This window comes from Hippoglossus stenolepis, chromosome 7 (assembly GCF_022539355.2).
Source record: "Hippoglossus stenolepis isolate QCI-W04-F060 chromosome 7, HSTE1.2, whole genome shotgun sequence".
NCBI classification, from domain to species: domain Eukaryota; kingdom Metazoa; phylum Chordata; class Actinopteri; order Pleuronectiformes; family Pleuronectidae; genus Hippoglossus; species Hippoglossus stenolepis.
In genome coordinates this window covers 25,417,859-25,444,806 of record NC_061489.1, presented here as the reverse complement: position 1 = coordinate 25,444,806, position 26,948 = coordinate 25,417,859, and the positions used below count along the sequence as shown (strand labels likewise).

General features: G+C 44.9%; 1 protein-coding gene across 4 annotated transcripts in view; it reads left to right on the top strand.

Annotated features, from left to right (window-relative positions):
- Window positions 1-581: 581 nt before the first annotated feature.
- LOC118111821 (complexin-1) overlaps window positions 582-26,948 on the top strand; it is a 46,689-nt gene continuing 20,322 nt past the window's right edge. The window contains exons 1-2 of one of the 4 annotated variants that reach the window (XM_035160535.2): window positions 582-1,077; window positions 1,957-2,076. In XM_035160535.2, coding sequence (XP_035016426.1) covers window positions 2,046-2,076 — 31 coding nt within the window. In that variant the 5' untranslated portion in view covers window positions 582-1,077; window positions 1,957-2,045. Of the gene's footprint in view, window positions 1,078-1,138; window positions 1,280-1,458; window positions 1,619-1,646; window positions 1,761-1,956; window positions 2,077-26,948 lie in introns of those variants that run through there. The other 3 variants (XM_035160537.2, XM_035160536.2, XM_035160538.2) reach the window with 3 other exon arrangements.

Sequence of the window (26,948 nt, the reverse complement as noted above, 5' to 3'; positions counted from 1 at the left end):
GCGCTTGATTGAATTTAAAGAGGCTGTTGGGCCTTGGTGTATAGTATGTGCTATAGATTCTAGTTTTTAATGCAACTGAAATGCCTTGCTGTTTGTAATATGATGGCTTGCACATGGGGGGCCACCATCTATAATCTGGGGCCTCATCTTCTTCGAGGTTATGTCGGGGCCCCGGCAGCACACGTTTCGTTTTTCCCCATCAGTGCCTCTCTGATGTGCCACAGAGAAGATAAATAATCTGACCCCGCAGAAAAGGTTCCCTCTTTCCATTGCCGCCCCTGTCCCTGGCAGATCCTGTGCACACCACTGATACAGTGGGTGAATGTTATCATGTTGCAATGGAACATGAGCGATAACGATCACCAGACGCTATTCAGCTCCCACTCTACTATTCCCCATAGCAACATGATGGGAACCCCACTGGAACATTTTGTGATTCTGCACATCCCTCCACCTGCACGCAGACACAGACCAACCAGGGGAGATCAAGCGACATCTTCTTCCCTCCACATCCATCACGTCCCCGGTACATTCTGCGAGCCGAGTCCCTTCGGGAAGAAGGGGTGTGGAGGAGGTGGGGGGGCTGCCAGAGACAGGGCTGCAGACTTGATCTCTCATCTATCGGTCAGGGGAGACGTTGGTGGGACGTTTGTCTCCGCGTCCCTCCGTGTGATTCAGTCCTTCCTTCCCATCACGGTGTGAACGGCAGCTGCTTCACCACCACCAACCACCCCCCCTTTTCTACTCCTCCTCTTTCTCTCTACGTGTGAGCGTGTGTGTGTGAGCGTGTGTATGTGTGTGTGAGTGTGAGTGTGAGTGTGTGTGTGTGTGCAGGAAGACGAGGCGGCAGGCAGCAGGAAGCACCAAGGACGTCCTTTTTCCAGCCCCGGGATCCAGCTGGAGATGCGAGGGAAGAGCAGTTAGATTCGCCTGTGCTGCCTTGTGCCTGCTGCGGGATAACTTCGCTCCGGAGGCTGCTGCAGCTGAAGCTCCGCTCCCCCACCACCCCCCCACGATCCTCGCCCGGTGCGTGTCACAGAGTGAAGCCGGATTTCGGAGCCTGTCGCCGGGACGGAGGTAAATCGACGCTCGGTGCGGGGGTTTGGGGAGCTGTCCAGTCGCGGCGGTGCTGAAACCAGAAGCCTCGGAATCAAAACGAGGAAGTGCACGCGTTTCTCTGCGTTTCACAAGACCCCGCACACGCACGATCGGGTCGACGCTGAGCATATATTTCCCGCAATTGCCCGCACGTGTAGGTGTAAACGTGCACGTAACGAGTGTGAGTCTGCGTTGCTGCTTAATTAACGTTACAGGTTTGGTTTTTTTTTTATGGGATTTCTGTGTCCAATGTCTCTAATTGAGAAGTTTGACCACATGACGAGGACACGTCAGGGGTTCGGTGCAGCAGGGGAGACAGTGGACTGTCCTGCCGGGCTGAGCACTTGCACCGTGCACTTTCCCCCAAAGTGGCTCCGGGCACGTAGAGGTTATTGCTGATTGTCGTGACACTCAGTCCCGCCACCGCCTGACACCACAACACACAAGTGTCCGGGTTCATTCGCACAGTCGCAGGGAGACGTTGAGCCGTAGCCGCCGATTCGCTCCGTACATTCGACAGGTTCGGTGTTTTCCTGTGTTTTCCGTTGGGCTCCGGTCGAGATTGAACCATTGACCTCGGTGTCCTTCAGTCGTCGCATCGAAGAAACGAGCCCGACGCACAGATGCAGACTCAATGAGCTGATGTGTGACCGTTTGGCTCCGTGCGTGTGGAGACATTTAACAGATTATGCTTAGATTATTTTCTCCTTTGTATTATTTAATAAAATAAGTTTGTACTTAATGGCATTTAAGAATCACCTGTATCCCAATATGTGTTTTTTCTCCCTGTCCTAGTGTATTTAAAGCTTTTTACTCTTGATCCTTCTCATGAAGCAAACGTCTCTTTCTTCTTCCCAGATCTGACAACAAAGGACTTCCACTTTTCCTGCAACTATTGAATGTAACATTGCTCGGATAAAGAAGGCAGGGAATTAAAAGCCATCATCATGAATTTCGTTATGAAACAAGCGTTGGGAGGTAAGTTTGACTTTATATATTTTTTCCATATTTGCGTTGCTAAGTCTAATGATGCCTCTTCCTTGGGGGGGGGGGTTGTGTTTCTCCTCCTGAACTTCTCTCGCACTGTTTGATATCCAGTGCATTTCCAATTTCATGTCTTGCTGCACAGATTCACACATCATCATTATTACTGTTCGATCCTGGACAGATGCAGTGTTGGAAATCAGGTTGTTGTGTTTTTTTTCCACATCTGCTGCTGGCTCGCTGCACACATGGCGCAGTTGACCCCCGGGGCGCACTGAGTACAGTTTACTGCAACAGGATGGTAATTTGTAATATAGACTGAACCGTCGTGGCAAAAGGACATTTCATGTTCCAGTGAGTGCGACCTGCTTAGCCGGAGGTGTTAAAACAGGTCTCAGTCTTATACCATTAATCAAGACTGTGTTGCCCCTTGACAGTGACTCTCATCTCCACGCTGCTGAGTACACATATTCCACCTGAAGGGGGAACAAAGACAATCAAGGCATAATCTAATCTTCCATCATTCCATTCCTCTATGCAGGCACGTGGATGATTATTTAATTGCTTTTGCTGCGACAACTCCCTGGACATGAGATTATCATAACAGAGTAATGGATTTTGAAGGAATACGGACTTGTTATCATGAATGAATATGCAGATGGTGCAGTGGAAGGTGAAAGGACCTGAGGGTTTTCAGTGGCAGAGATGCTGAGTGGAGATTTGTCTGTAGCGGGTTCTTGGAGTCGGTGTTTGCACGGAGCAGAGTGGAAACACGACCCTGCTCTGACGTTTGTATCTTTGTGAGCTGATCAGACTCTGAAGAATCTGCACTGATGTTTCTTTGTACTTCTCCAACTTATTTAAGTTTGATCGGTAATATCTAAGGAAACAACCTCTCATCTGTCATTGCTTTTCAGTCATATGTTGCTAAACCCTGATTGGTGCATGTGACAACTACTTTATTCATCGGAGCCACGCCCACTTAAAATCACTGCGAACAGCAGAGTCAAAACCAGCAAAGACATAAATCTCTCAGGTGGAATATTTAAAAGGGTTCGAACCTTTGGTCCGAACTAAGAAGCTGATCCACAACATGTTTTATGACCTTCGACACTTTCATTTTACTGGTTCGAGATTGTTTCCGAAATGACTTCATTAAAATCTACGAGGCTGCAGCAACTGTTGCGTCATTGGAGCCGTGGGATGATGTAACTGTGACACTAGAGAGCGGTTCACATATCATAATAAAACCTGATGTTCAGTAAAAGACAACAATGAGAGCTCATGAGATGGTACCTGCTTAATGTCATCACTAATAAGAACACAAATGATAATTCCGTTTAAATAACATTTACATTTCTGCCTGATTTTGTCACATGGGATAAAATGAGTAAAGTTTTATCAGGTGTAGATTTCAGCACAAAAATCTGTGAAAACATTTCATCAAGCTAAGAACTGACGTCAGGTCAGTGCTGCGGGTTTACAGGGAACATTTGATACTTAAATAGTAAAGAGTGGAGTGAGGAAAATGTTGATTTGTTGCCAGTGAGATAAAATCCTCAGTGATGGAATAATGGTGGTGTAGGGAAGAGTCCCCACTTCCTCACATGACTCCTCGCTGCACACGCTCACAAGGTGACGACGGATCGGAGATCACGTCAGACTGGATCTGCACAGCGCAGACGTTACAGCATGTGGGGGTGGAACAGGATCTAATTCAGTAAACAGCTACTGTACGTGGTTTGTTGAACCTCCTTGTTTCAGAAACATTAAAACTGTATTTTCGCTGCTGGTGAGAGTTTTAGTGGGAGTCCTGGGGAGCGGCAGGTGTCCACCGCCGGGCTCCTGCAAAGCTCCACATCAATAAAGACAACGAGTCAAATCCGCTGAACTTTGCATAAAAGAAATTTCACACATGAGGAAAAACCAGACTGTTTTCGCCGAGGTCTTCACCTGAGGCTCAGTTTTTCTTTCCATCTCGGGGAGCAGTTTTTTTTGGTTCCTCTTTAAGGAGTAATGAGTTTTCAGTGTGCAGTGGATTAGCTGTGGGCCATTATCTCACGTCTCGCTTTCTCTCCACGCTCCGAGGAGAAACTCACACTCCATCTGCTCACACATCCAGGCCGTGATTCGTATTCTGTTTTCTGCAGCGAGGAGCGAGTCGCCTCGCTTTGCACCGAGATGGCACTCGTCTCTGTCTCCCGTGACCTTTACAGTCTTTAAAATGCATGAGACGTTACCGACCCCCAGAAGAGAAGGAGGCTCATCCATTCGTACCCTTTACTCCGATGTGGCTAAAGACCATGCAGGTTGTTTGTTAGTCCATTAGCCACCACACATTTGTATTTAAGAGTAACTACACATATGTAAACAACCTGGCAAGTGCTGCCAACTAGTGGTCACAACTTGTTCTTCCTGCAGCCGACCACACCAGGAATTCCCTCATTTAAAGAGAGAAGTGAGTCTGTCAAGGAAATTCATGCTGCCAAGAATTCAAAAGGGAACCTGAACTTTTCATGCTTTTGATTGGGACCCTCATGGAAACACTGAGAGGACGCCTGCCGTCCCCAGACCGCAGATTGGGAAGCTCTGGCCGAAGCTTATCAGTGTAGCGAGGAAAGCAAGGGCAAATGAGGAATTGATTCAATCTGCCGGGCAGTTAGAGCATTGTGTGTGTGTGTGTGTGTGTGTGTGTGTGTGTGTGTGTAACTGGAAGCAGTGCACAAGGGAGAGTGGAGGTTTTATTGCAGATGACATCATCAAAAGTGCTCGTAAACAGAACTCAGCTCTCTCTCTCGACTCGACGCAGCTACAACACCCTCCTCCTCCTCCTCCTCCTCTGGAATCTCTGCCCTCGGAGGAAGACGAGGAGGAGAACGAGGTGTAGGAGGAGATGAAAAGTGACAAATTGATCTTTAAAACTGGGTGTTATATCATCAGCGGCAGAGGTTGTACAGTCGCGCCGCACTCTGGACCAGCAGAGGCTGTAATCTCGGTTTAATGGGAGATGTTTCCTGTCCTCGTCAGCCACGGAGATCCCCTCTTACTCTTCCTCCCTCACCCTACTTCTCATCATTCCTTCCTTCTTCATCCTTTTCATTGACGCCTTTCTTCCTCGAACACTCCCTTCCTCACCTACTTCTTTTCTCAGTCACGTTTCCTCCCACCTTTCAACACCTTTCTCACTTCCCCCTCTCACCCCGTACAGCTTCCAAAACCCCCTCTCTCCTTTTGTATCATCGCTCTCTCTCTCTCTCCTGTCTTTGCTCCTCCATCCTTCACTTTGACTTTTCCTTGCTGTCTTTCCTCCCTCCCTTCCTCCGTCCCTCCCTCTCTCTCTCCCTCCCTCCTTCCCTCCCTTCAGCGATTACAGTAAATCTAAAGGGCGAGGCAAGGAAACCTCAATTGGGCAGCCACAGGGGAAACAGGGATGTGTGTGTGTGTGTGTGTGATTCTGTGTTCTGCTCGTGTGTGGCAGAGAAGAAGGACTGGGGTGGGTCTCAGTAGTAAGTGTGTGTGCAGGTGTGTGTGTTGCTGACAAAAACATAAAGACATATATAGAAAATTGTTGAGCAACACACAAATGAACGACAACAGAAACACAAATCGAGGACAAAAACATGAAAAAAATCGAAACCTACCAACAAGCTGATAAACAATCCCACACACAGACACAGACACACACACACACACACACACACACACACACACACACAGAGGGGGTCGTAATCAGTGGGATGCGACTAACCTCCCCCCGGTTGAAATCCTCAGCAGGGGAACGCCGAGGGAAGCGTGTCACAGCACAGACGGAGCAGCAGCAGCACCGAAGCCTTGTACACACATCGACTGCACAAACGTGTAAACACTCTGTAAGAAGACAAACTTCAGTGTGTACACAGAAAACAACACTGGATAATAACAGTGGCTGCAGCACAGAGCACTCGGGCAGAATGTATATACAGAGACATACACACCAGGGGTCAGGGAGTTGAAGTTTTTACATTTGAGTTCCTCTTTATGACTCATAGCTTCATTTCCTGTCAGGAGAAGCAATTCACAGAGGAATCTTTAGCAGCAGAGTGATGGAAGAACTTTTTAAATCCAAAATACACAGACAATGTGGAGCAGCTATGAGCCTCCTTGTAAATCTGTCTACTCCTGGAAGGTGCAGGTTTTAATATGATTGTTTCTTCTCACAACGACATCATCTAAAACAAAGTTAACTAGTTGATTTAGGTGATTACTCCCCAACCGGTGAACCCATCACGATCCCTTTGTCTCAGATTCTTCGACCCATCCATCCGCTTCTATTCATCCATTCACCCTTCTACCACTTCCCAACCTCTGCTCATCGGCCCAACTCTACCCTCCTCCTTCCTTCCCTCCTCCCTCCTCCCTACCCTCATCCCTTCATCCTCCTTCCCTCCTCCCTACCCTCATCCCTCAATCCTCCTCCCTACCCTCATCCCTCAATCCTCTTTTGCTCCTCCCTACCCTCCTCCCTCCTTCCCTCCTCCCTCCTCCCTACCCTCACCCCTTCATCCTCCTTCCCTCCTCCCTACCCTCACCCCTTCATCCTCTTTCCTCCTCCCTCCTCCCTACCCTCATCCCTCAATCCTCCTTCCCTCCTCCCTACCCTCATCCCTCAATCCTCCTTCCCTCCTCCCTACCCTTGTCCCTCATCCATACCCACCTCCTCATCCCTTCTTATCACCCCCACATGGAGTCTCCCTCCGGCACCAGCCGATAAGATCTTCACCTCAACCCCCTTCCACTTGGCGTCCATTCACTTTCAACAAACAAATGAATCAGATTTTGTTGGAACGTGGTCCTTGCTAGTCCTGTGTTTATTCAGGACATGTTTACTGAGCACAAACGTTTCTGTCAAACTGATCCGTTGCCCATTTGAGCAACTTTACTTCCACTGTGGTAATGAAAGTCATGGAACTGAACCAGGAATCCACGGTAACCGTCAGAAACCATTTCTCTAACCTGAGGCCACCGGGGCCCTTTAAGAGATTTCAGTTTATTTTTAAAAAAACAAGGAAAACAGACATTTGGATAATTTTTTGGACCAAAATCTGTCTGGGCTTTGGTATTGATTTGTATTTCAGTATAAAGTTGTACATGTATTTTAACAAGATATTTGTCTCTTAGACCAAGTAGAATTAATGATCGTGTACTAATGTTGTGTTATAATCAACAGAATCATCATGACACTGAACACCATTGAACACTTCCATGCAAATCAGCTAATGTGGTCGTCATGGTTACATCTAAAACGTGCATTAACTGTAAAGTGTCATCACCGATATTAATAGTGCAACACAGTAATATAATGCGGGTCTTTACTGTTGGAGGTGATTCCCTGTGTTGTGGTCGTGTGGTCACACAGGAGATAAAACATAATTATCCTTAAGGATTAATTAGAATAAGCTGAAGAGCCCAGGAGAGTAGAAGTATATGAAGATGTATAACTCCTGTGAGCTCACAACCCCCTCTGGTATCTGGGCTGTTCTCTGTTTGCTCCTTCACGGAGAGAAATCTGTGTTGTGTGAAAGTGTGGGGACATATTTTGTGTTTTTTTAACGTTAACATGCTTAAACAAAGCAGCATCTGTAAATCAGGGACTTTTACAAGCCCTCTTCTTCATGTCCTCCCTCTTCTTCATGTCCTCCCTCTTATTATTCCTTTTTCATCCTCCTTCCCATCTATGAATCCTGTTCTGTCCCCTCTCGGCTAATGAGGGTTATATGTGCTGGGTCTTTATGAGATTCAGGCTCGGACTCCGTCCTCCTGCTGTCTTTAAAAGAGCTGCGGGACAGATTCATAACCACGGAGCCGTTAGAGCTGATTGTAAAAGCGTAATAATTTTCCTTTTTATATTAAGCTTTGGTTCAAACTATGGAAACATGGCCACGTGAAGCTTAAGTGGATTTTTTATGCAGCTGCAGACTCAACGTGACGGTGATATTACGAGATGTTTTAAAGCCCCTCAGCTCTGCAGAGAGGAGGGTTCCCAAATGTTCCCAAAAATGCAAATCGTGTGCACTCTTAGTTTGAACCAGTAACGTGTGTCGTACCTTATTCAGGAGCGGACCACTTACCCACAAGCTTAGATAACATGACATGTAACAACACATGCTTCCTGCTGGATTTCATTTAGAAACCTTTGCGCATGGGTGGGCAGAGTCCGTGAGCAATTCAAATGAGTTCCTTCACACTTAACTGGCTTCTGGCTGACGTGGCATGTTGGAATAATGTTTTATGGGGGATATCAACCCATTTTAATGCAATTCAGAGAAGGAGGCTGTGTAATCTGATAAATTGATGTGCGGTAATGATATCTGAACTCGATAGACACCTCCTCTGCACAGCTCAGTGGCTTTTATGGCTCCTGCTGCAGAGCCACCGTTTGGAACAACAGCATTAAAATACAAATCTGGACTGAAATGTTCAGCTTTAATTTTAATAAGAATTCTCATTTCATATCATTATCCCCAGCGACATTTCACCCTGAATAACTCTGACACTTTTTAAGTCAGCGAACACCTGACGTCTCAAAGTTCACATATCTCACCTGATAATAAGCCGCTCGATGGTGAAACGCTTATAAATGTGCTAATATTGTAATAAGATTTATGTGTGAAATTATGAGCGGGAGACATGGATCATTATTATCTAACAAGAAACAGAGTTAACACCTGCGATGAGCTTGAGACATTGAAGATATGAAACATTTGCAGCTGAGGAGGTTTTTTAAAATGTTTCACTGAGCCCAAGTTAAAAAAGTACTTGAATTGAATGAAACTTTAAATAATGGATTTTTTAATTAAAGTTAAATTAGCTCCTTGTACCAGGTGGTACATCTTTCTTTTCCACCAGTGTCTTGCTGTTATCAGGTTATGACAGGAAGTACGTTTTTTATACCACAAATAAACAACGTTATAAATAAAACAATTAAAATATCAAACATATTCAGTAAACCTCTGGTTCATCCTCTTTTTTTACCGTCTCTTTTGAACGTGGCTCTTCTCAATGTCATTTCCAGTAAACACTCAGTGACACTCACTCAATTTGGTGGAACGAATGCAGAGCAGCTTTTTCCATATCACTTCGTGTCCTGTATCGTATTTCACAGATGTTATTTATACCACACGCCTGCTTTGCCTTTTCAGTCCAGCCCACTCAGAGCTAACTGCATGTTTGTGTGTGAATTATGTTTCTATATCGCTCTGAAAAGCAGAAACGCTCAACACAAACCCCCCCCCCACCTCTCCCTCCTGAAGGGGACGGCTTTAAAAACAATGTCCGACTGCAGATGATTGATGTATTGATATTTCACTTGTCACCACGGTGCAGCTTCTCACCCCGAAGGTCTTCATGTCACACTCTGTGTGGCGTCTGTGTTACAATCACGCTGAAGTGACAGTGACCGACCTGAGGGTGTTTTCTGAACTGCGACTCGCTGACCACTGCAGCCATGTTCCAAAGGATCTGGTTCTACAGCTTGTGACGGCGCCGGTGGCTCCGACAGTCTGGACCGTTGTCAGCAATTAAAACGGGAAAGCCTTCTCTTTAACCTTATTTGGCTCCGGCTCTATTTGAGGAGCACATGCCCTTTTTGCAGCAGCTGGGTTTTTTTTCTCATTCTGATCTGATTTGGTTCATTTTTCTATTTCTCCTCATGATATAATATTAGCTGTAGCAGTTTGTTTATCTGCTGTAAAAAAAAATACCCACACATCATTAATGCAGTTATATCCAGGAAGGAAAGACGCGTCTCGATTCCAGTTATGTAGCCGGAAGTTTAATATTTTACCAAGTTAATGAAGCAGACTGTTTATTTTCTACTTCACAGTACTGGAGGATGTTTTTCATGCCCAGAGGTGTGAAAAGGCCCAAACTGCAGAATGCTCCACACTCTGTCTACACCTGAGATGCACTTTCACAGCCCGTCAACTCTTCAAGTCTTTGCGAACCATAATTATTGATCATATTTCGACGGGAGAAATGACAGGATCGCTGAAAATATAAGTGTGTGTTTCTCAAAATGGATCCACAGTCTTCCTTGATGTGATGGAAGGTTTGTGGAAGCTGTTGAGAGGAGAACTCAGGCGACGTAGACTTGATGATAGAAGGAGACCAGAAGGTCTGAGGAACCAGACAGGTCCCTCTCTCCCAGTACTGTACAGATGTGTGAGGATGGTCAGAAACACTTCAACACTTCATGTCTCAGGTTTGTCGGGTTCTCTCGGCTGCAGCCGTCACCCACCACCCACATCCCCTCTGTGCACTGCAGGAGCATATTTCTCCCTCATGTACTAATGACAATGGATTGACACTCTACAGTCTGTGGGGGTTTCTGCCCTGCAACAGCCTGCCGGGGGGGCAGCCGTTCCAACGACTGCAGAGGGAAATCCCCATGGGGGCGACGTGGCTGTCAATCACAGCTTTTCCTTTTCTCCTCTGTGGGGAAACATTAGCACGGATATAAGTGGAATGGGCAGAAAGTCACCTACGCAGCTGAATGCACAGGAAACACACACGAGCTGCTTGAGTGACAGATGTTCATTCGGTTCCTTTAAGGTTTCACCAACATGTCAGCACTCTCCACGTACAGCTGGTTTCAGACCCACTCTCTTATAGCTAATGATCCAAAGTATGATCTGATAAACCTACTGCGACTGAGATATGATCGTTTCTGGGATGTTCACTCTATCAGTCTGTGATCACGGTGACTTGACACAGACACGTTGACGTCTAACCAGTAATAGTTTGCTTGTGACTTCCAGAACATCAGGAAAGTATAAAGCATCACAGAGGATATTTAAATACTAGTTTTCCCAACACTCCTTTTAGCTCCGTTTAGGTCTCCACCACCTCCTGAGGGAAATATCTGGTGTTTATCAGCTAAAACAGGAGATTTGTCAGTGAGACTTGGTTCTTGGTTGTGCAGTGGGTTTGTGAACTTTATCACTAAAAACAGCTGCCTGCTGCTGTTGGAAATCAGGCTGATGAAAGGGAAAGAGATCAAGGGAGCTTGTTGAGATGATTGTGGCTGTTTTGTTTGGTCAAATTTGACCGAGTGACTCGTGCAGTGATTGTTTTAAACCTGTTTGTTTGGACTGTGGTGAAGCTGGAGGCAGCTTTTCTTTCTCAAACTGGACAAGTGACCTGCAGGAAAGTATCTGCTGCTGGACTCAATCCACAGAAACCTGAAGATTCACCATCTCAAATGATATAATGAAGCTCGTCTCAGAACCTGAACTGGAGAACCCCTTGTTGTGGTTTTTGTGTGTAACACTAGATTCACTCGATTGACTGATATCGAGCTCTGTCCAATTCGCTTCAAATTCAACACTGCACTTCCTCTGGCCCTTAACATTTTCAATATATACGTTTCACAGACAGAGAGAGAGATTTCTGGAATAAGTAAAAAGACGGTCAATAGAAAATATGCAGGTCTTATTAGTATTCGTTCAAGCTGACTGTGTACAGCAATAATATTTCCATAAAGCATCTGTGCAATGTAGATTCCTGTGGAAATGCATAAATTGTTTGCTGTCACATAAATCAGTGACTCGTAGCAACCGTGCAGCGTTTGGCCACCAGACAGAAATGGACGCCTCCCTCTGCCACCTGCTCCTGACAGCGTGAGCAACAAGTGGAAACCCGACTGCTCCTCCCAACACCTGTGGTGAATCACAAAGACTTCAGAGGAAAAACTCAAACTCGCTCCACCCTCCGTTATCCGCTCCATGAAATATTAATGGTGAAGAAACAGGCCCGGCTGCCTCGGTCTTTCTCTATCGGCTGTTCGGTACAACTGAAAGTATCAGATGTTTTCATTATGATTCAGCTTTTACAGAACAGGTTTATTGTACTTATATTATGCAAATTCCTCAGTAATGTAGAGTTAGTTTTTTAAAGGCTTTTAATGACAACAGCCTCTGACCCAGTGAGTGATTTCATGTTACCAACTTAATCCATATTTACTAAATAATACAAATGGCTTCACTACACACACACACACATACACACTCTCAGTTACACACACAATAAAACCACAACCTTGCGCAGTCATCCGTGCAGACAAATGAGCCTCTCGGAGCCAAAAACACACAATACAACACATCGGTTCTTTAGCTTCTCGGCGCTAATTACGTCTCCAAATTGATTTCTCCTCTCCTCCTCCTGATCTCGGCGAAGAGTTCGGGGGAATCAAACCCTCTACCTGCGTCGCCGCGGAGCCGAGAGACACCGTGCTGCAGGAGATACGCTGATGCTTATTACTGATTCACGCTCTGACCTAGAAAGTGGTTAATAGCGTACGCTGAGGCTGCGTGACGCTCGACTGTACGCCGCGGTGAGAGGGACGAGTGGGATGGCACACATTAGCGTTACGGAGCAGCCTCTCGGTTGTGAGCGTGTGTATTCGTGTGCATGTGAGTGTATACGGTGAACTGTACATCCATCGTTATTCTACAGGAGTGTCGCCGCTAGTTTTACCGAAATATGCAGTTGACTCCGTGCTCTGGCTGCTGGTATTGTTTTATGATCCGAGTTTTTATGGCTTTCAGATGTGATGTAGCGTGTTGGCTGTATAGGTGTAAAGGCATTTTGCAGAGCAGTGAGTGGTGTTGACTTGTAATCGTAAACCTGTTTGTATCGGACAGGAAACGTGTTGTATCCTACAGGTTTTACGAGGCCGAACACTGACAGCTTTTATGTGATCGATGTCAAGAATCTATAACAACCAGCTGGCATCACTCCAGCCTCATCCAGACGGCAGAGAGGGGAAGTCACAGCCACTTGTAAATAAAGAAAAGACGTCTACCCCAACTCCATGAAAATCACATTAAGGGAATTTTTTTTTTACTTTAACATGTCAGGACAATGAAACAAAGCCGGTTGTCACAGTGAAAGTGAGAATAAGCAAATCTAGAATGTCTGTTTTATAAACAATTTGCATATAAACAAAGGATTATGGTTTGTAAAATCTGACAGATACATATTTTAGTTTAGTTTCTGCCTTGGGTTTATTTCTTTCAAATGAGTTTGTGTATTTCGAGGAAACATGATGTTTGCTTTGTTGCACTAGTTGTTATTGAAATAAGGCAAAAACTGCGCAAACACATCCATCCATCAATCATCTTATCAGGTTCAAGAGGTATCCCAAACGTCCCCTCTCCCGAGCCGGGCCTTCCAGCTCTTTTCTGGAGAATCCCAAGGTTTCCAAAATGTAATCTCTAGGGCTGAGCCCGGCCACCTGACAGAGCAGTGGGAAAACTCATTTCCACCACGTGCATTCACAACCTCGTTCACTCGCTCACTTCCCAGAACATGTGACTCCAAAATATGGCTCCTTCACAGCTGAACGGCCAAGAAACATTTTCTGACTCCTTGAAAGCAACACAGAGCTTTTAAAGTGCCATTGAAAACTTTTTTGATATTTAATGGAGAAAGAAATCTGGCTCCACCGGCCTCCCATTGGCACTGAACAATAGTAAGTAGTGCAGAGGACATGCTAATGGATTCCAGACAGCGCTGCCAAGGTTTCTGTCATGCAGGTACGACATGAGTCACCACCTCAGACTGATAATGGACGAAGCTGCTGCATTCTCCTTTGGCACAATGTTGCTGTAGATCACTGGCAATTCACAGACTAACATAGACATGGAGCTGTGCACATGATTGGATTTCCACATCCTCACAAGCAGCCTGGAATTAGACGCAGACCCTGACTGTCCTTTTGATCATAGTTTGCAATAGTTTGTAGTTTGAGGCGAAGCTTTGACCCCCGACAGGATCCAGAACTTTGTGCAAGGGTCAGCAGCTGCACACACACACCCACACACACACACCCACACACACACACACACGGTGGCCGGTCTGTCTGAGCTGAGGGCAGGAGGCCTCCTTGATGTGCTGCGGCCTGCTGAGGATACTGATGCAAGGAGACGCCACCTGCTGCTGTGACACCCGAAGGGGCGTGAAGTTATCAGCGACGCCGCAGGAGCCGTACAAACCGCAGTTTGTTTCCTCCGTCACAAGTTGGCCTGTGAAGCGGAATTTCTCCAACACGGGGCCAAGAGACGACTGAGTCACTGTTGCTGCTCAACAACCTTCGTGAACCCTGCAGACGCAGGAGAGAAGAAATCCTACTTCTTACTCTTGTTTGTGATGAAACACACACTCATACACATGCTGGTCCACCAAGAAGGACATATGTGTATCTGCAAGTTCAGCCAACAAGAATCAGAAAGATACTCGTGTGTTTGGCCTGAATATTTTCACCGACATTACGCAACATCGCTGTTCCTCTACGGTGATTCAACATCAAACCATCACGGCCTCGTTCCGGGTCGGGGGAGTTGAGAAGATAAAATACTGAAGCAGTTTTTCGGGGTCAAGTGAAAATATAAAGACATAGTTAATCAGCTCAGCCTCAGGAGGTGTGACGGTTTCTAAGAGGCTCCTTTTTTTTAAAGGGACTCTCTCTGGAGCTGATGTGGAGAAATCTGCAAGATGGATTTTTTATTTAGTTACATAAAACCTTTTTAAGTGGAGCTGCACTGGAGACGTAAAATATTCTGATTGGTAAACTTAAACACCACAGATGGAGCTGGGAGTCGACTGGTTTATAAAGTGCAAACAATCAAACTTTAACTAAGTTAGCAGGTGGAAGGAGAAATATGTTCGCACCAATATTCATTTAGGTTTTTTGGTTTTCTGTCAATATTCATTCAAACTCTAATTAAAAAAGAAATAACTAAATACTACAATACCCATAACTCAAAGCTGTGATTGGATTATTCCTGTTTAAGGGCATCATCCTTTCTTCTCTCCTTTCTTCTTCACCTCCTACTCTGTAGCAAATACAGAACTCAACATACAAGTGTATTTATAAAGATGTATTAATGTAGGATCAAAGCACTCATGATCCTCAAAGCACCACCAGGAGAACTGCAGGCTAGTAGAGCTCAAACTCGAAATACCAGGTTAAACGGCAAAAGATTTAACAAAAAGTAAAATTTATTTCCTTTTCAGTATTGTCAACTTGTCTTTAATGGTTTTTTTGCACTACAAAAGATTCACATGTTTTTTAAGTCTATTTATTTCACCCTTGAAGCTGATTATTTATTAAAGGAACCTCTGCTGACGTCTAGAAATCCTCTTTTCCTCCACGTGGCTCTGCCCAGTGACCACGATGCTAATTCTTTGGCGACGGCAAAAAGCAACAGCTGACCTCCCCTGCGCCTTCTTGACCAGCTTCCAAAATGGCCGCCCTCTCCAATATGTCACGTTGGCATAAAACGAGCGTCCACTCCTCGACCGAAGCTATGCCGTCATCGCAGGAGGATTAGAAGTGATTCCCTTAAAGTTGCACGAATAACTAATTTACTTTCACTGGCTGAGCTCCTGCGGATCCATTAAACTTCTCTTTTCATCCTGCTGTGTTCAAATGTGGTTTTAACCGGCTGGAGACAAAACACATTAATGTTTGAGTCAGCTCCTCTTTGATATCTCTCCTCCTGTCCTTCACGCTCAGATAAGACCACTGCTGGTTTTCCCACTTTACTCGTTAATTGGTGTGAAAGGAATTCAACCTGGCCTCCCGGTGTAAATCAATTTCTGATTAGTGGGCAGGAGTCAAAGTCAGCAGGACTCTGGAGCCCGGGGACTGTGCTCAGGGACGTCTTCAGTCCACAGGGACAAACACGAGTGCTTTACATGGAACAACACACAAATATATCTGTCAGAATCATAAAACTGTTATTTTCTATATGTTTCTCTACAAGGTTCACATTCTCTTTTTCAATTCCGTTCAGGACAAACTTTGTGTCCCGCTGGTCGTCATATGTTTTCGTGTCCTGAAAAATCCTCGAACCCGAACACCGCCAAGGTCTCTGTGGTTTGAGTCCGACTGGGTCAAGCCAAGCTGAAAATATATCCACTCACGACATTGTATGGTTCCGTGGACTAACAGCTTCTCGTATTCATCGCGGTTGAGGTGCAAGAGAGAGGGACATGTGGACGAGGGGGGGGTGGTTCAGGCGGGGGGTCGAGAGAACACAACCCCACCCTGACTCTGCTGATAAGATGGAGACCATCTGTCTCAGGGAAACTCCTCCTGTACGCTGCTCTGGAGCAACAGGAGCAGGAGATCGAGTTACCAGAGAGGTGTGGAAATTATGATTTTATTAATTTCATGGCATGAAATAATGACACATACAGACGAAGCTACATTCAAACTTTGGCTGAAGTTTATAAAGTTGTGCGCGTTGCACTTAGGAGATTTGGATCTGGCTTTCAAGTTCGATCATAGCGAATACAAATAGCTGCATTTATACACTTGAAATAACTGAAATACCAAATCTCTGTGCAGAGTGTAGCAGCTAGAACGTCTAAATGTCTGTCTGAGATGGTGGTTTGCATTTAAACTTTACTACTTTTATTATTTATGTGTTTGCACAGCAAGCAATTGAAAAGAACCGCATGAAAACCTTAACGATGTGGTATCATGCATTTCTTGTGGGGCTGGTTTGGGTTTGGTTGGATGCAGGAGCCTGGTCCATTTCGCCCGAGGCCTCCAAAAGTGCAGCGTCCGTAACTCTGTCCTGACAACAGGCCAGATCTCTGCTCTCACAGCCGAGGAACAGATTTACCAAGTTTGAATTCTTTCAGATGGAGATAAAATGCAGTTTAGGCTGGAATCCCTCACGGGGGCATTTTCAGTTTTGGTTGTTTTGTAGCTGGAGGCTTTTCATGCACATCCCTTCAGTGCTGAGTCATACCACAGTGCATCTGTCTCCCTGCTCAGGTGGAGACTCCGGGGAATCAATTCACCAAACCTGATGCTGATTCTGAGCTTTCAAAAGGCTGAATGTGCTGTCCACAGCAGGTCTGCGGTCTGCAGGCTTTAACACATCGCTGCTGTGTGGTGAAGCACACATGCACCGTGTGGACACCCACACAGACACAGCCTGCCGGGGGCATTCGTCTCAGTGAAGTTAGCTGTGGTCACTGATAGAAAATGTGTTATTTCTTGTATTAGCACCAAAATCCTCCTTCCCTTCACTTATGCTGCAGAAGTGCGACAGAATTTTATAGAGTTGGTTTGTTGAAGATAATATCTAAATTATCTAGAGAACCATTCATGATATCAGCTTCACAGGCAAGTGCAGTGTTGAATATCTGTTTTGGAACGTGATACATTCAATATGAATAAGATTTGAATAAAGACGACGATCACAACCACAGCAGATTTTTCAGTCCGGGGATCCGCAGCAGATCTTTACTCACCACAGCTCAATTACTTTTACAGTTTTAGGGACAGAGCTGCAACCAGCCTCACCACAGGCCAAACAAACAAACCCATTCCAAACAGTTTAGATGGAGCCCTGCACTGGATCATTAAAAGCACAGCCTCAAATTCAAAAAACAAAACTCAAAAAAAGACAAATCTGGAGTTGCTCCTGTCAACCGGTTTGAGGTTTGATCAAGCAGATGTTTCAGGAAACCATGGAGACAGGAGAAGGAACCAATGATTCCAATTTATCGTTGAGATGCTGAAAAATGGATTCTGAATTGTGTGATGGCAGAAAAGTATTTATTTTTTTGCACAACAAGCAATTTAGAAAGGAACTAAAATAGATCAGCTATCAGCTCTTTCTCTGCAGGGGCTGGAAACGAGGACTGCTTTCCTCTCCGTGTGGAACATGAGCAGAGCTGCGGGGTCTTGGAGCTGCAGCAGTTTGCTCTGCACGTTGTACGAACCTTTTGTGAAGGTGCACAGGCGACGTGGGTGTTGAGATGCCGAGCTGCCCTGACGAGTGGGAGTGTGAACTTCTGCTGACTGCTAAAAAGCTTTGTGGAGCTTCCAGGAGCATTCAACCTGAAGAGCAGCAGTGGGTTTCTGACAAACCAGGTCAAACCTTTCACGGTGAAACAGGGGTCCACGCACTCGGACTGCATCTCTCTGCTGCGGCACGGGGGCTCGTTCCTGCACTACTCTTACCCATATAGTCTGAGGATTTGTGTCTTTGCAAATCGTATTTTCTCAGTTTAACAGTGCGTATGTAGCTGAAAACAAATAGGGAAGCTCAGTCACTGAAAACCAGTTGTATGGAACCGAGCGAGTATTCAAGAGGCTTGAAAGAGCCACTGAAATAAAAGAAAACTGAGACGTGGAGCCGAAGCCAAGTGGCACAATGCTGCTCTAATTAGTTTGCAGATGTGAATTGGACGCCAAGCGTCTTGATTTTGGGGACGGTTAAATGTGTCACACGCAGTGAAGGAGCGCTGCATGAAATTAGTCTATTTAACTGGAATCCCACGTCGCTGCCTGGATGACTCACAGACGACCATCTGCAACAACATCAAGGTGCAGGTTTAACACAACTCCCACGTTTTCAAACACCTCGACCAAAGTAGAAACTCTGACATCAAACAGAGGAAAAAAGAAATCTCCTCAGATGCAAGTTGATAGAAATAAAAGGATGAAATCAAGTTGTTGTTTTTTGATGATGAATCTCAGGTTTATCTTTGCATTCAGTGCAATGCATATTATTTTAAATGAATCATTTGAAATTAAAAGTTAATTTGAACGTTGGGGCGACCCAAAGTCACGCAGGATAAAAAACTCTAAAGCTTTAACAGTCAGATTAGTTTGAAAAGCTCATTAATTAACATGTTTAATTGTTAAATCCTAACAAAACTGAATAATAAATTAACAATTCGCCTGTTTCTTTGCCAGCTTGGAGCAAAATAACTAGATTACCTCAGATTCCAAGGCTAACATCCTATCTCACCGTTAAATGAGAAAATCCCTTGGTTTTGTATTTTTTTAATAATCCTGCTGACAGATAGACAGCAAGGAAACCATAACCTCCTTGGCAGAGGTAAAAAATAATGGGTGGCAGTAGAACGCAAACCTCTGCCAAGATCCAAACGTTCCCTTAAATTCAATCAAGTTGCACCAAACTGTGAACACGTGTAAATCTTTAAGTCGTCTTTCTTACACTAAACAAACTGACGGGGTTGAAACCCTCCTAACCAGAGGTGAATGGAGCAGATGGCTGGAGAGTCGCAGTCAACCTTCACATTTCGCTCTCAATCAGAAATCAAGAGCTTACATTGATTTCAAGTGAGCAAATTGAAAAGAAAATGAGTATTGATCGTACTGACTAGCATGAGCACAGCTTGTGGTGCACGTGGGTCCGTGGGTTGTGCTTCTCATGCGGAGCAGTGGAATGTAACCTGATGCAGACGGTGCCGGGCAGGTGGGTTTTACAGCTTTTCAAGGGATCGGTAATGTAATCGTTCATTGTCACAGGGTCGGGACCCGGGTCAAGGATGACGACCTTCCGCCAGACGTTTAATCCAACCGCCGATGCCCTGACGTCAGTGCTAACACCTCACATGCATTAACAGTTTGTGTGACATCGCTGAGGTCGCGTCACCTCCGTAGTTCCCCGGAGGTAAAGCGTGATGGAATCGATAGCAGCCGGAGGGTCACGCTGGAGAGGAGCTTTACTCTTTCTACTGCCAGAGTGATTATGAGAGTGAATTGGCAGCTTCGTTATCGCGGCGGTGCACGGTTCAGACATCACTGCCAGTTTTTGTCTTCCAACACAAAAGAGAGGAGATATCTCCTCAATCCATATCTACTGTACGGGGCTTCCACAAAGGGACGTGTCCCACCGGCCAGACAGAGCCGCACAGCAGCACAGCCGACTGCGCAGATTGAAAAGTATTGATGGAGGCGACGGAGAAAGCAGCGGCAGCCCGACACCGGAGGATGCTTGAGTGCTCCAACACATTCAGGGGGGAAATGACTCTCACACACATTATACACTCTGAACAATGGACACTTCTGACTACAATGGCTCGGTTTTATTCATAGTCTTCCAAAACCTATTAGCCTGAGAATATCACAGAGTCTGTTCGCTGAAGACCATTTGTCACTGGAGATCGGGGTTTGGACCAAAGTTCAGAGACGATAATCTTTGGATCAAAGGAGACATTTAAATTGTTAAGTGTTCTAAACAAAGGGTCGGGACCCATTGGGGGTTGGAGACACAGAGGGAGGGTGTCAGGAAATCAAATACAATACAGAAGCAATGTTTAACATCATATCTTTCTTATGACAGATTAGCAACGATTGCGAGCAACTTTAGCAATTAGGTCAGTTAATTCATCAGCCAGCTAATGGGGACATTACAAAAACCTTGAATTAAGATTAAATATCTGCTATGGAAAGTAAATGACCTCCAAATATCCCAATATCTCCTCCTCCATTTTGTACCTCTTTATATTAAAGATAACTGCCTCGACAGTAACTTCAATTTTTGCGGACAAACAGCATTTTGGCCTTTAACATAAGAAGTTAAATATTAATCTCCTGGACGAGTAAAGACAATGCTGCTTTGTGAAATTCCGGAAAGAGAAAAACTATATTTGCAGATATATAATATATGAATATGAATACACCAACAGTTCCATACGTCCGGAGGCTGCGTTTAATAGTTGAATCATTGAAGACCTGTGTTAAACATGAGGTTGACATTAGGTTAAATTGACATAAAACTGTCAAGATATATTTGCAAAGGCTGAAGGCTGCTGAACGTTTCCTCAGCAGGAATCCTAGATGTGTGTGAGTAGAAAACCCAAATGAGAGTGAGGAGACATGACGAGGAGATTACAAATGAGACAGAAGCTCATTTACGATGCGGTGGCGGTGATGGTATGCTAATGGTAAAGCTGCTAATGAGTAAAGATTCTGCCGGAGTGAAAAAAGCAACGATATCAAGTCATGTGACAGGAGAAGAGATGATTAATGAGTTTCCTCTTCGTCGTTCTTCGCCCTCGAGGGGAAGTGAAGCTTCGAGTCATTTCTGTCATTATGTCAAATTTGTCTTAAAAACAAATCTTTCAGTATTTATATTTCAGTCTGTTTCTAACAAAGATTTCAAAGGGATTTTCTGAAAACGTCAAGCAGAGAAGAACCCTGCTGCTGCACAATGTCCCGTCGTCAGAAAGTTATTGAATCTTCCCAAGCGTGAGGATTCTTTAATTTGACGGCGTTAACATCGAGATCAGTCACTCAGAGCAGAGTCACTGGGCCCTGCTGCTTTTTGTTCCAGCATCAGCAGAGCCAGTAAAAGAAGTTCCTCCACTTCTGTGTCCCTCACAAAATATAGACATAAACAGTCTCCAGTTGCATTTCAGCACGTTAACCTCAGTGGGTGTTACAGCTCCAGTCCAATTAGCTGGAGCACAGAACAACTGTAAATTACTGTATAAAACGATAAAATGCTTTTATGACCAGTGATTTCCAGCCTCTTGACCGTGTGACACCGTACACGAGCAGCCGTGCTCTCATATTTTGACAATGTGGTGTCCGGGGCCAAAGTTCCTTTCCAGGCTTTTATCAGCTGAGCGATCTAAGCTGCTCTGACACCCGCTCGCTCCCCATCTGATACCTCCCAGGTCCAGTTATCCTCCCGGATCCTGACACACACAACTTCTCCTCTCGGGGGTTTAAACATCGTCCGCCGCTGACCGGCATTCCCCCGACTCAACCCCCAAGGAATAAAAAGGTTGATTTTCCGAGTGAGCTGCTCCTGTCACATGCATTAATGTTGTGATTCATACAGTGTGTGTTGGAATGCACACAGCGTCTGGGCGGTGGATGCTTCTTGCCCACGATGACTCTCACAAGGCCGCTGACTCCAGAAAGCATCTAGAGAAATCCCCCCCCGGCTTTACCAGGCAGTAGAGTGTGATTATCAGTCGTGTTTGTGTGTCAACATAAGATCTGTTCTGGGATTTAAATGGTAAATCTGCCTCTTTTAAATGAGGGTTGAATGTTAAACTTTGATAGTAAACACGTTTGGTAGAAGGGAAGTTGGCCTTTTGGTTTCTTGTACGGTCGACAGAGACATTTTCTTTTCAATTGCTCACTTTTTGCCCAGTAAGGGTTGATGGAATAAGGTGTAAACATAATACTTTTGGTAATATTCTAGTAAACAGTTGCCTATTTAGACGTTCAACATGCCCTGAAGTCCAATACACTCTCTCTCTTTTGCCATTTTCTGTTCTCCACCAGCTCCAATGGAGCATATCTGGCTCTATCAGTGGTTTGTATTGGTTTTGCACACTGGCTGCTGGGTTCAGAGCAAAAATAGGCAACGTTTTCTATTTTTTTGTTTTTCTGTTTCTGTTCCCTGACCTACAACAAGGTACCTGACGAGTAAAAAAACACACCCGACAAAACTACTTGACTTGAAATATGTTTCCATGACACAGTTTTCCTACCAAGGTCTCGATATGCAGATAAACTCACAATGTGGTGAACTAACACAACGACAACATGTTCCTCCATCGTGCACTCCATGCCTGGCTGGATGCTTCATTTCTATTGGACTCACAACTAGTTTGGCACAGCAAACAAAAAACATCCTTGCACAACACATGCCATTGAATTCAATGGGTTTCCGAGTGCAGTGGTGTGAAAAGAGCTGGTTGAGAACAGTCCCTGGATTCGTCATCATCACACTCCGATGTCCCTTTCACACCACGTTCGCAATTCACTCAAAGTCCATTGTTAGTAGTGTCAATTAGCTGTTAGCATCAAGGTGAGGGATTCATGTGTGTGTTTCATCTCGAGTCTGATCCAGAACCAGCACAAAAGGCACAGGAAGGTGTTTCATATCGTCTCCGATGCTGCTTCAGTCAAACCCACGATAAAGAGCGGAGCCGCTGGCAGCCAGCGACCAGCTAAGTGCTGACACACCATGTGAACACAGGCAGGGAAGCAGAGGAGATTAAAAGAAAGTTTTTCTACAAAGCAAATACAAGCAGTTTTTAAACAGACCACACACACAAAAGGAGCTTAGTAGTAAAACAATTAAACTGTGGTCAACAACGCTGACTCACACTGTGTTTAGTTTCTGGGGAAAAGTTGCATTTATTATCGAAGGGCATTATGCAAAGTGTTTTTTATGTTGTAAATTTCCTGGAAGAGGATTATTTTAGATTTATCAGAGGTATAAATGGATTGAGAAGAGTTGGACGGTTTGTGTTCGATGAAAGTGTCGGTGAGTTAACTGTGGAACAACGGATGCTAACGACATTCAGACATTCAGCGTGGAGACGACTTGGATTCTTCCCTTTGTCTTCCTGTTTATTCTGCCAAAGGATTTGTTCCTGCTTGCAGAACGTGGTGGCAGATTCGCGGGAGCAAGACGAAGGTGTTTGGATAAGAGACGGCGATATGAACATGTCATATTAATTGTTAGTCTATAAACAAAACAGCTTCCTGCTCCTGTGATAATCCTCCGTACGAGTCGAACTGTCAGTTCAAATAAAAACACGTCTCAGAGCCGCTTTCTCTTTCTGTGACTTTACTTCCTACTTCCACTCATTTTCCTTTTCTGTCTTTGTTCAGTTTTACTTTCTAAAGTACCTGAGCAGCAAGTTGTTAGAAACAAACACAACCACGCTGCTATAAATACTCAGGCCCTCCGTCTGACCCTCCCCACTGGGAAGATGCAGGATTCCGGAAACACGCGTCAATAATCTCCAGCTTTACGTGATAATTTGATCAAGGCTGATCGTGAAGACACAGCAAAGTAGTATTAATGATTCTCCCTGAGAGGAATAGAGCGTCCATCTTTGTTCTCGGTGTAATTAAACCTCACGGCGTCCTCGCTGACCTCACCTTCACAGTCTCCCCGTGCTGGAGCAGAAATCCATTTACAGTGGAGGAGACTGTTGTTTGCAAGGGTCAGAGACAGAGAAACAAACTCTCTGACACAGAATCTATCGTAATGAAGCTGAAGCAGAGTTTAGTTTTCCGCCCCTTCGTCCACCCAGAGCTCAGACGCCATAAAAAACAGCAGCAGGCGATTTGTGCGTCTCGCTGGAGGACGCTTTTAACACGACAGATGCTCGACAACACAACTGCCCTCACACATAATGGACCTGAAGTGCCGTCTCTTTAAAAAAGTCACATCCGCCCACTGCACAAATAGCACAACTAAATATATTTAGTACACCGAGCTGGAGACACACGAACCATCATTAAACAGAGGGTTGTGTAATGAAGCTCCCTAAATAAAGACCCTATAATGTCATGAAGACATCTTTAGTTAGTCTCATTACGGCCTCAGTCACAGTCTTTGCTGAACTGGACACAAACACAGACAAAGAAAAACAGATTTAGTCGTCTGGAAGGTAAAAGAACTCAGGTCACACAAAAGTGAAACTGGAAACTGAACAGACGACCTGACCGACACAAACACAGCGACTGTGAGGAGGCAGGGGAAGTGAACACAGGTGAAACACATCAGGACACGTGGACACAATCACAAGGGCAGGAAACAGCAAGAGACACACAAGCAACACACTTTCAAAATAAAACAGGACATTAAAAACTCCAAAGGGGGAAAAAAAAAACAAATCCCAAAAATCTAAAACCCCAAACACATATTAAATCAAAAGTCCAAACTCAAAGTCTCTCATAAATCTCGTAAAAAAATAAACTTGTGTTATTACTTGAAAACCCTTTAACGTACAAGAAAACACACCAGAGGAAAATGAAATAAAAGCCTCATGTTTTCTGTAAGAGTTGGTGTGGGGACAATGAGAGTGGACAGAGTTCACTGTGACCTACATAAGGAAACAAATCGACCTCATTAGACATTTATACCATTTATAATATTAATGTCACCAACGTACCTCCATGATAAGACTGAGCAGAGGATGTGTGATCACAAAGAACCCTGATGTTCTTAAATCTTATGGAACCGACCACATTAAAACCACGTAAACCTGCCTCGGCTCCACTTTACAGGAGGAACATTGATATTCTGAGCTGCTTCTCTTCCTCTGGACAAGGTCACTGACATGCATGAGTCAGCATCACAAACCCGTCACACTTTACTTCCTCTTTGTCCTTGGCGACAATCACTTTCCAGCCCCTCGCCTTCTATTTTTCAATTTATCTCCTTTCTTTCCGCCTGTCTCTCTGAATTCTCACCTTCTCCCACCCTCCTTCCCGTCTCACTCCCTCCTCCATCACACCAGGGATTATATTTCTTGAAAATTCAGAAATAAAACGGCGGCCTGGGCAGATCTGCCTCGCCGCCACGGAGAACTCTCAGAGAAGCCAACGCTGACCTCAATTCTCAGCTCGCTTCTTACACTTTTCTTTTGCTCTTTTCTTCGTCCGAGAAGAACTTCAAAGCGCTGTGGGAGAAGCGGGGGTCTGGTCGCCTGGTGAACATCAGAGGACATCAAGAAACACTCCAACTCCCACCCACACCGCTGAAACTGTGCCAGCGTGTGCTGTGAAAAAAGAAAACCAGTCAGGGGAAAGGCATGATGGGATTTTTTCTGCTGTAGTCAGTCACACTTCTCACACCGAAGTGGCTGGATGTGCCACAGCGGCGCTTGTTAAACCGGAGGTCGAGAGCAGTTTCAGGGGGAAACAAGGACATTTGAATAAAGTAAAGCTAATACATTGGCAAAGCTTCAGTTTCTAAAACGATATGTGCGGCTTCCTCCGAGGATCCATCGTGCGGCACAGCCTGAAGAGTGGAATCAAAAAACTGTGTGGTGTGGAATGTTCAGGTCTGATTCCTCTCCACGACGCCTACTTGCACATGGGTGACAAGTAGGAGTTGTGTTTTTTGGAGCATTTGTTTTGGTCTGAATTTCAAAAATATATATAATTGGACAGTTCATGTAAAATTCATTATATAACTGCCACCAGCGGCAGAGGAAATAACAACTGAAAACAATTATCTCACCCTTTTACAGGATGTTATGTGACGGACAAGTGTTTCAACGTCCTGTCCACACCGAAGAGGATTTGTTTGACCTCTCGTCTACAAGCAAACAGCATTTGAAGTCACTTAAAACTATGAGTTTTAAAAACACCGTCCAAAGTGCATTTTCAAAACTCTGGTTTCTATCCGTGTGTAAACGGAGCATGTGCCAATCACAACAATGGCGGCTATATACTGGTTTCTCTACACTTTGTTCTCACTGCTAAGTCTAATTACACGTTTGCAGCTAAATGTAGCATCACTAATTGGTATTTAATGGATTGTTGATGTGGACTTTATCGAGATTTTATGTAGAACAAAGGTCGTGTGTTTGGAGAAAGTTAATATATAATAGAGAACAGATGAGTGTGATGAATAAGTGTATTTTTCGAGCTGCTCCTTTACTTCCTGGCGGCCGTGAGCAGCTCATGAACTTCAGACCTTGGCTGTGTTTGGACAGACATCACGGCTGCAGCCCCCTGATACGTTTGAGACGCCGGCGCTGGCACAGCCGACACACGGCGCTCTGGCAAACAACTGAAGGTCATCTGACGTAGAAATTGAACTTTTGTTCCAGTGCAACATCTGGCAGAGTGAGAGGACGTGCACAGAGCAGCACGAGTTGTGAAACCCTCTCTTCCCGTGTTAGAAAATGTGCTGTTTGTGCTGAGCTCGTTAGTGACTAGTCTCCGTACTGACATCTTTGTCGTGGTGGAACCTAAAGCTGTTGCAGGGGATGATGGGTAAAATCAAACAAGATGTAAAACAGGTGAAGAGCTGAAGATAACGCTCCACATAGACTTTAAATAAAGATGGACGACACAACAGTTACCTGAAGTGAAGCCGAAACATCCGGATCCCCCTGGTGGCTGGCGGCAGTACAGGTCTTAAACCCCGCCTACTCCATGTTAGTGGAAAGTTCACAGAAGGTTTCTGTCATTCTAGGAAGTTCTGTTCAGACGTATGAATGTTCAAGTTCATGTTTCCAATTAGATTATTAGTTATTTGATGCTAGGGTTAGTTCTG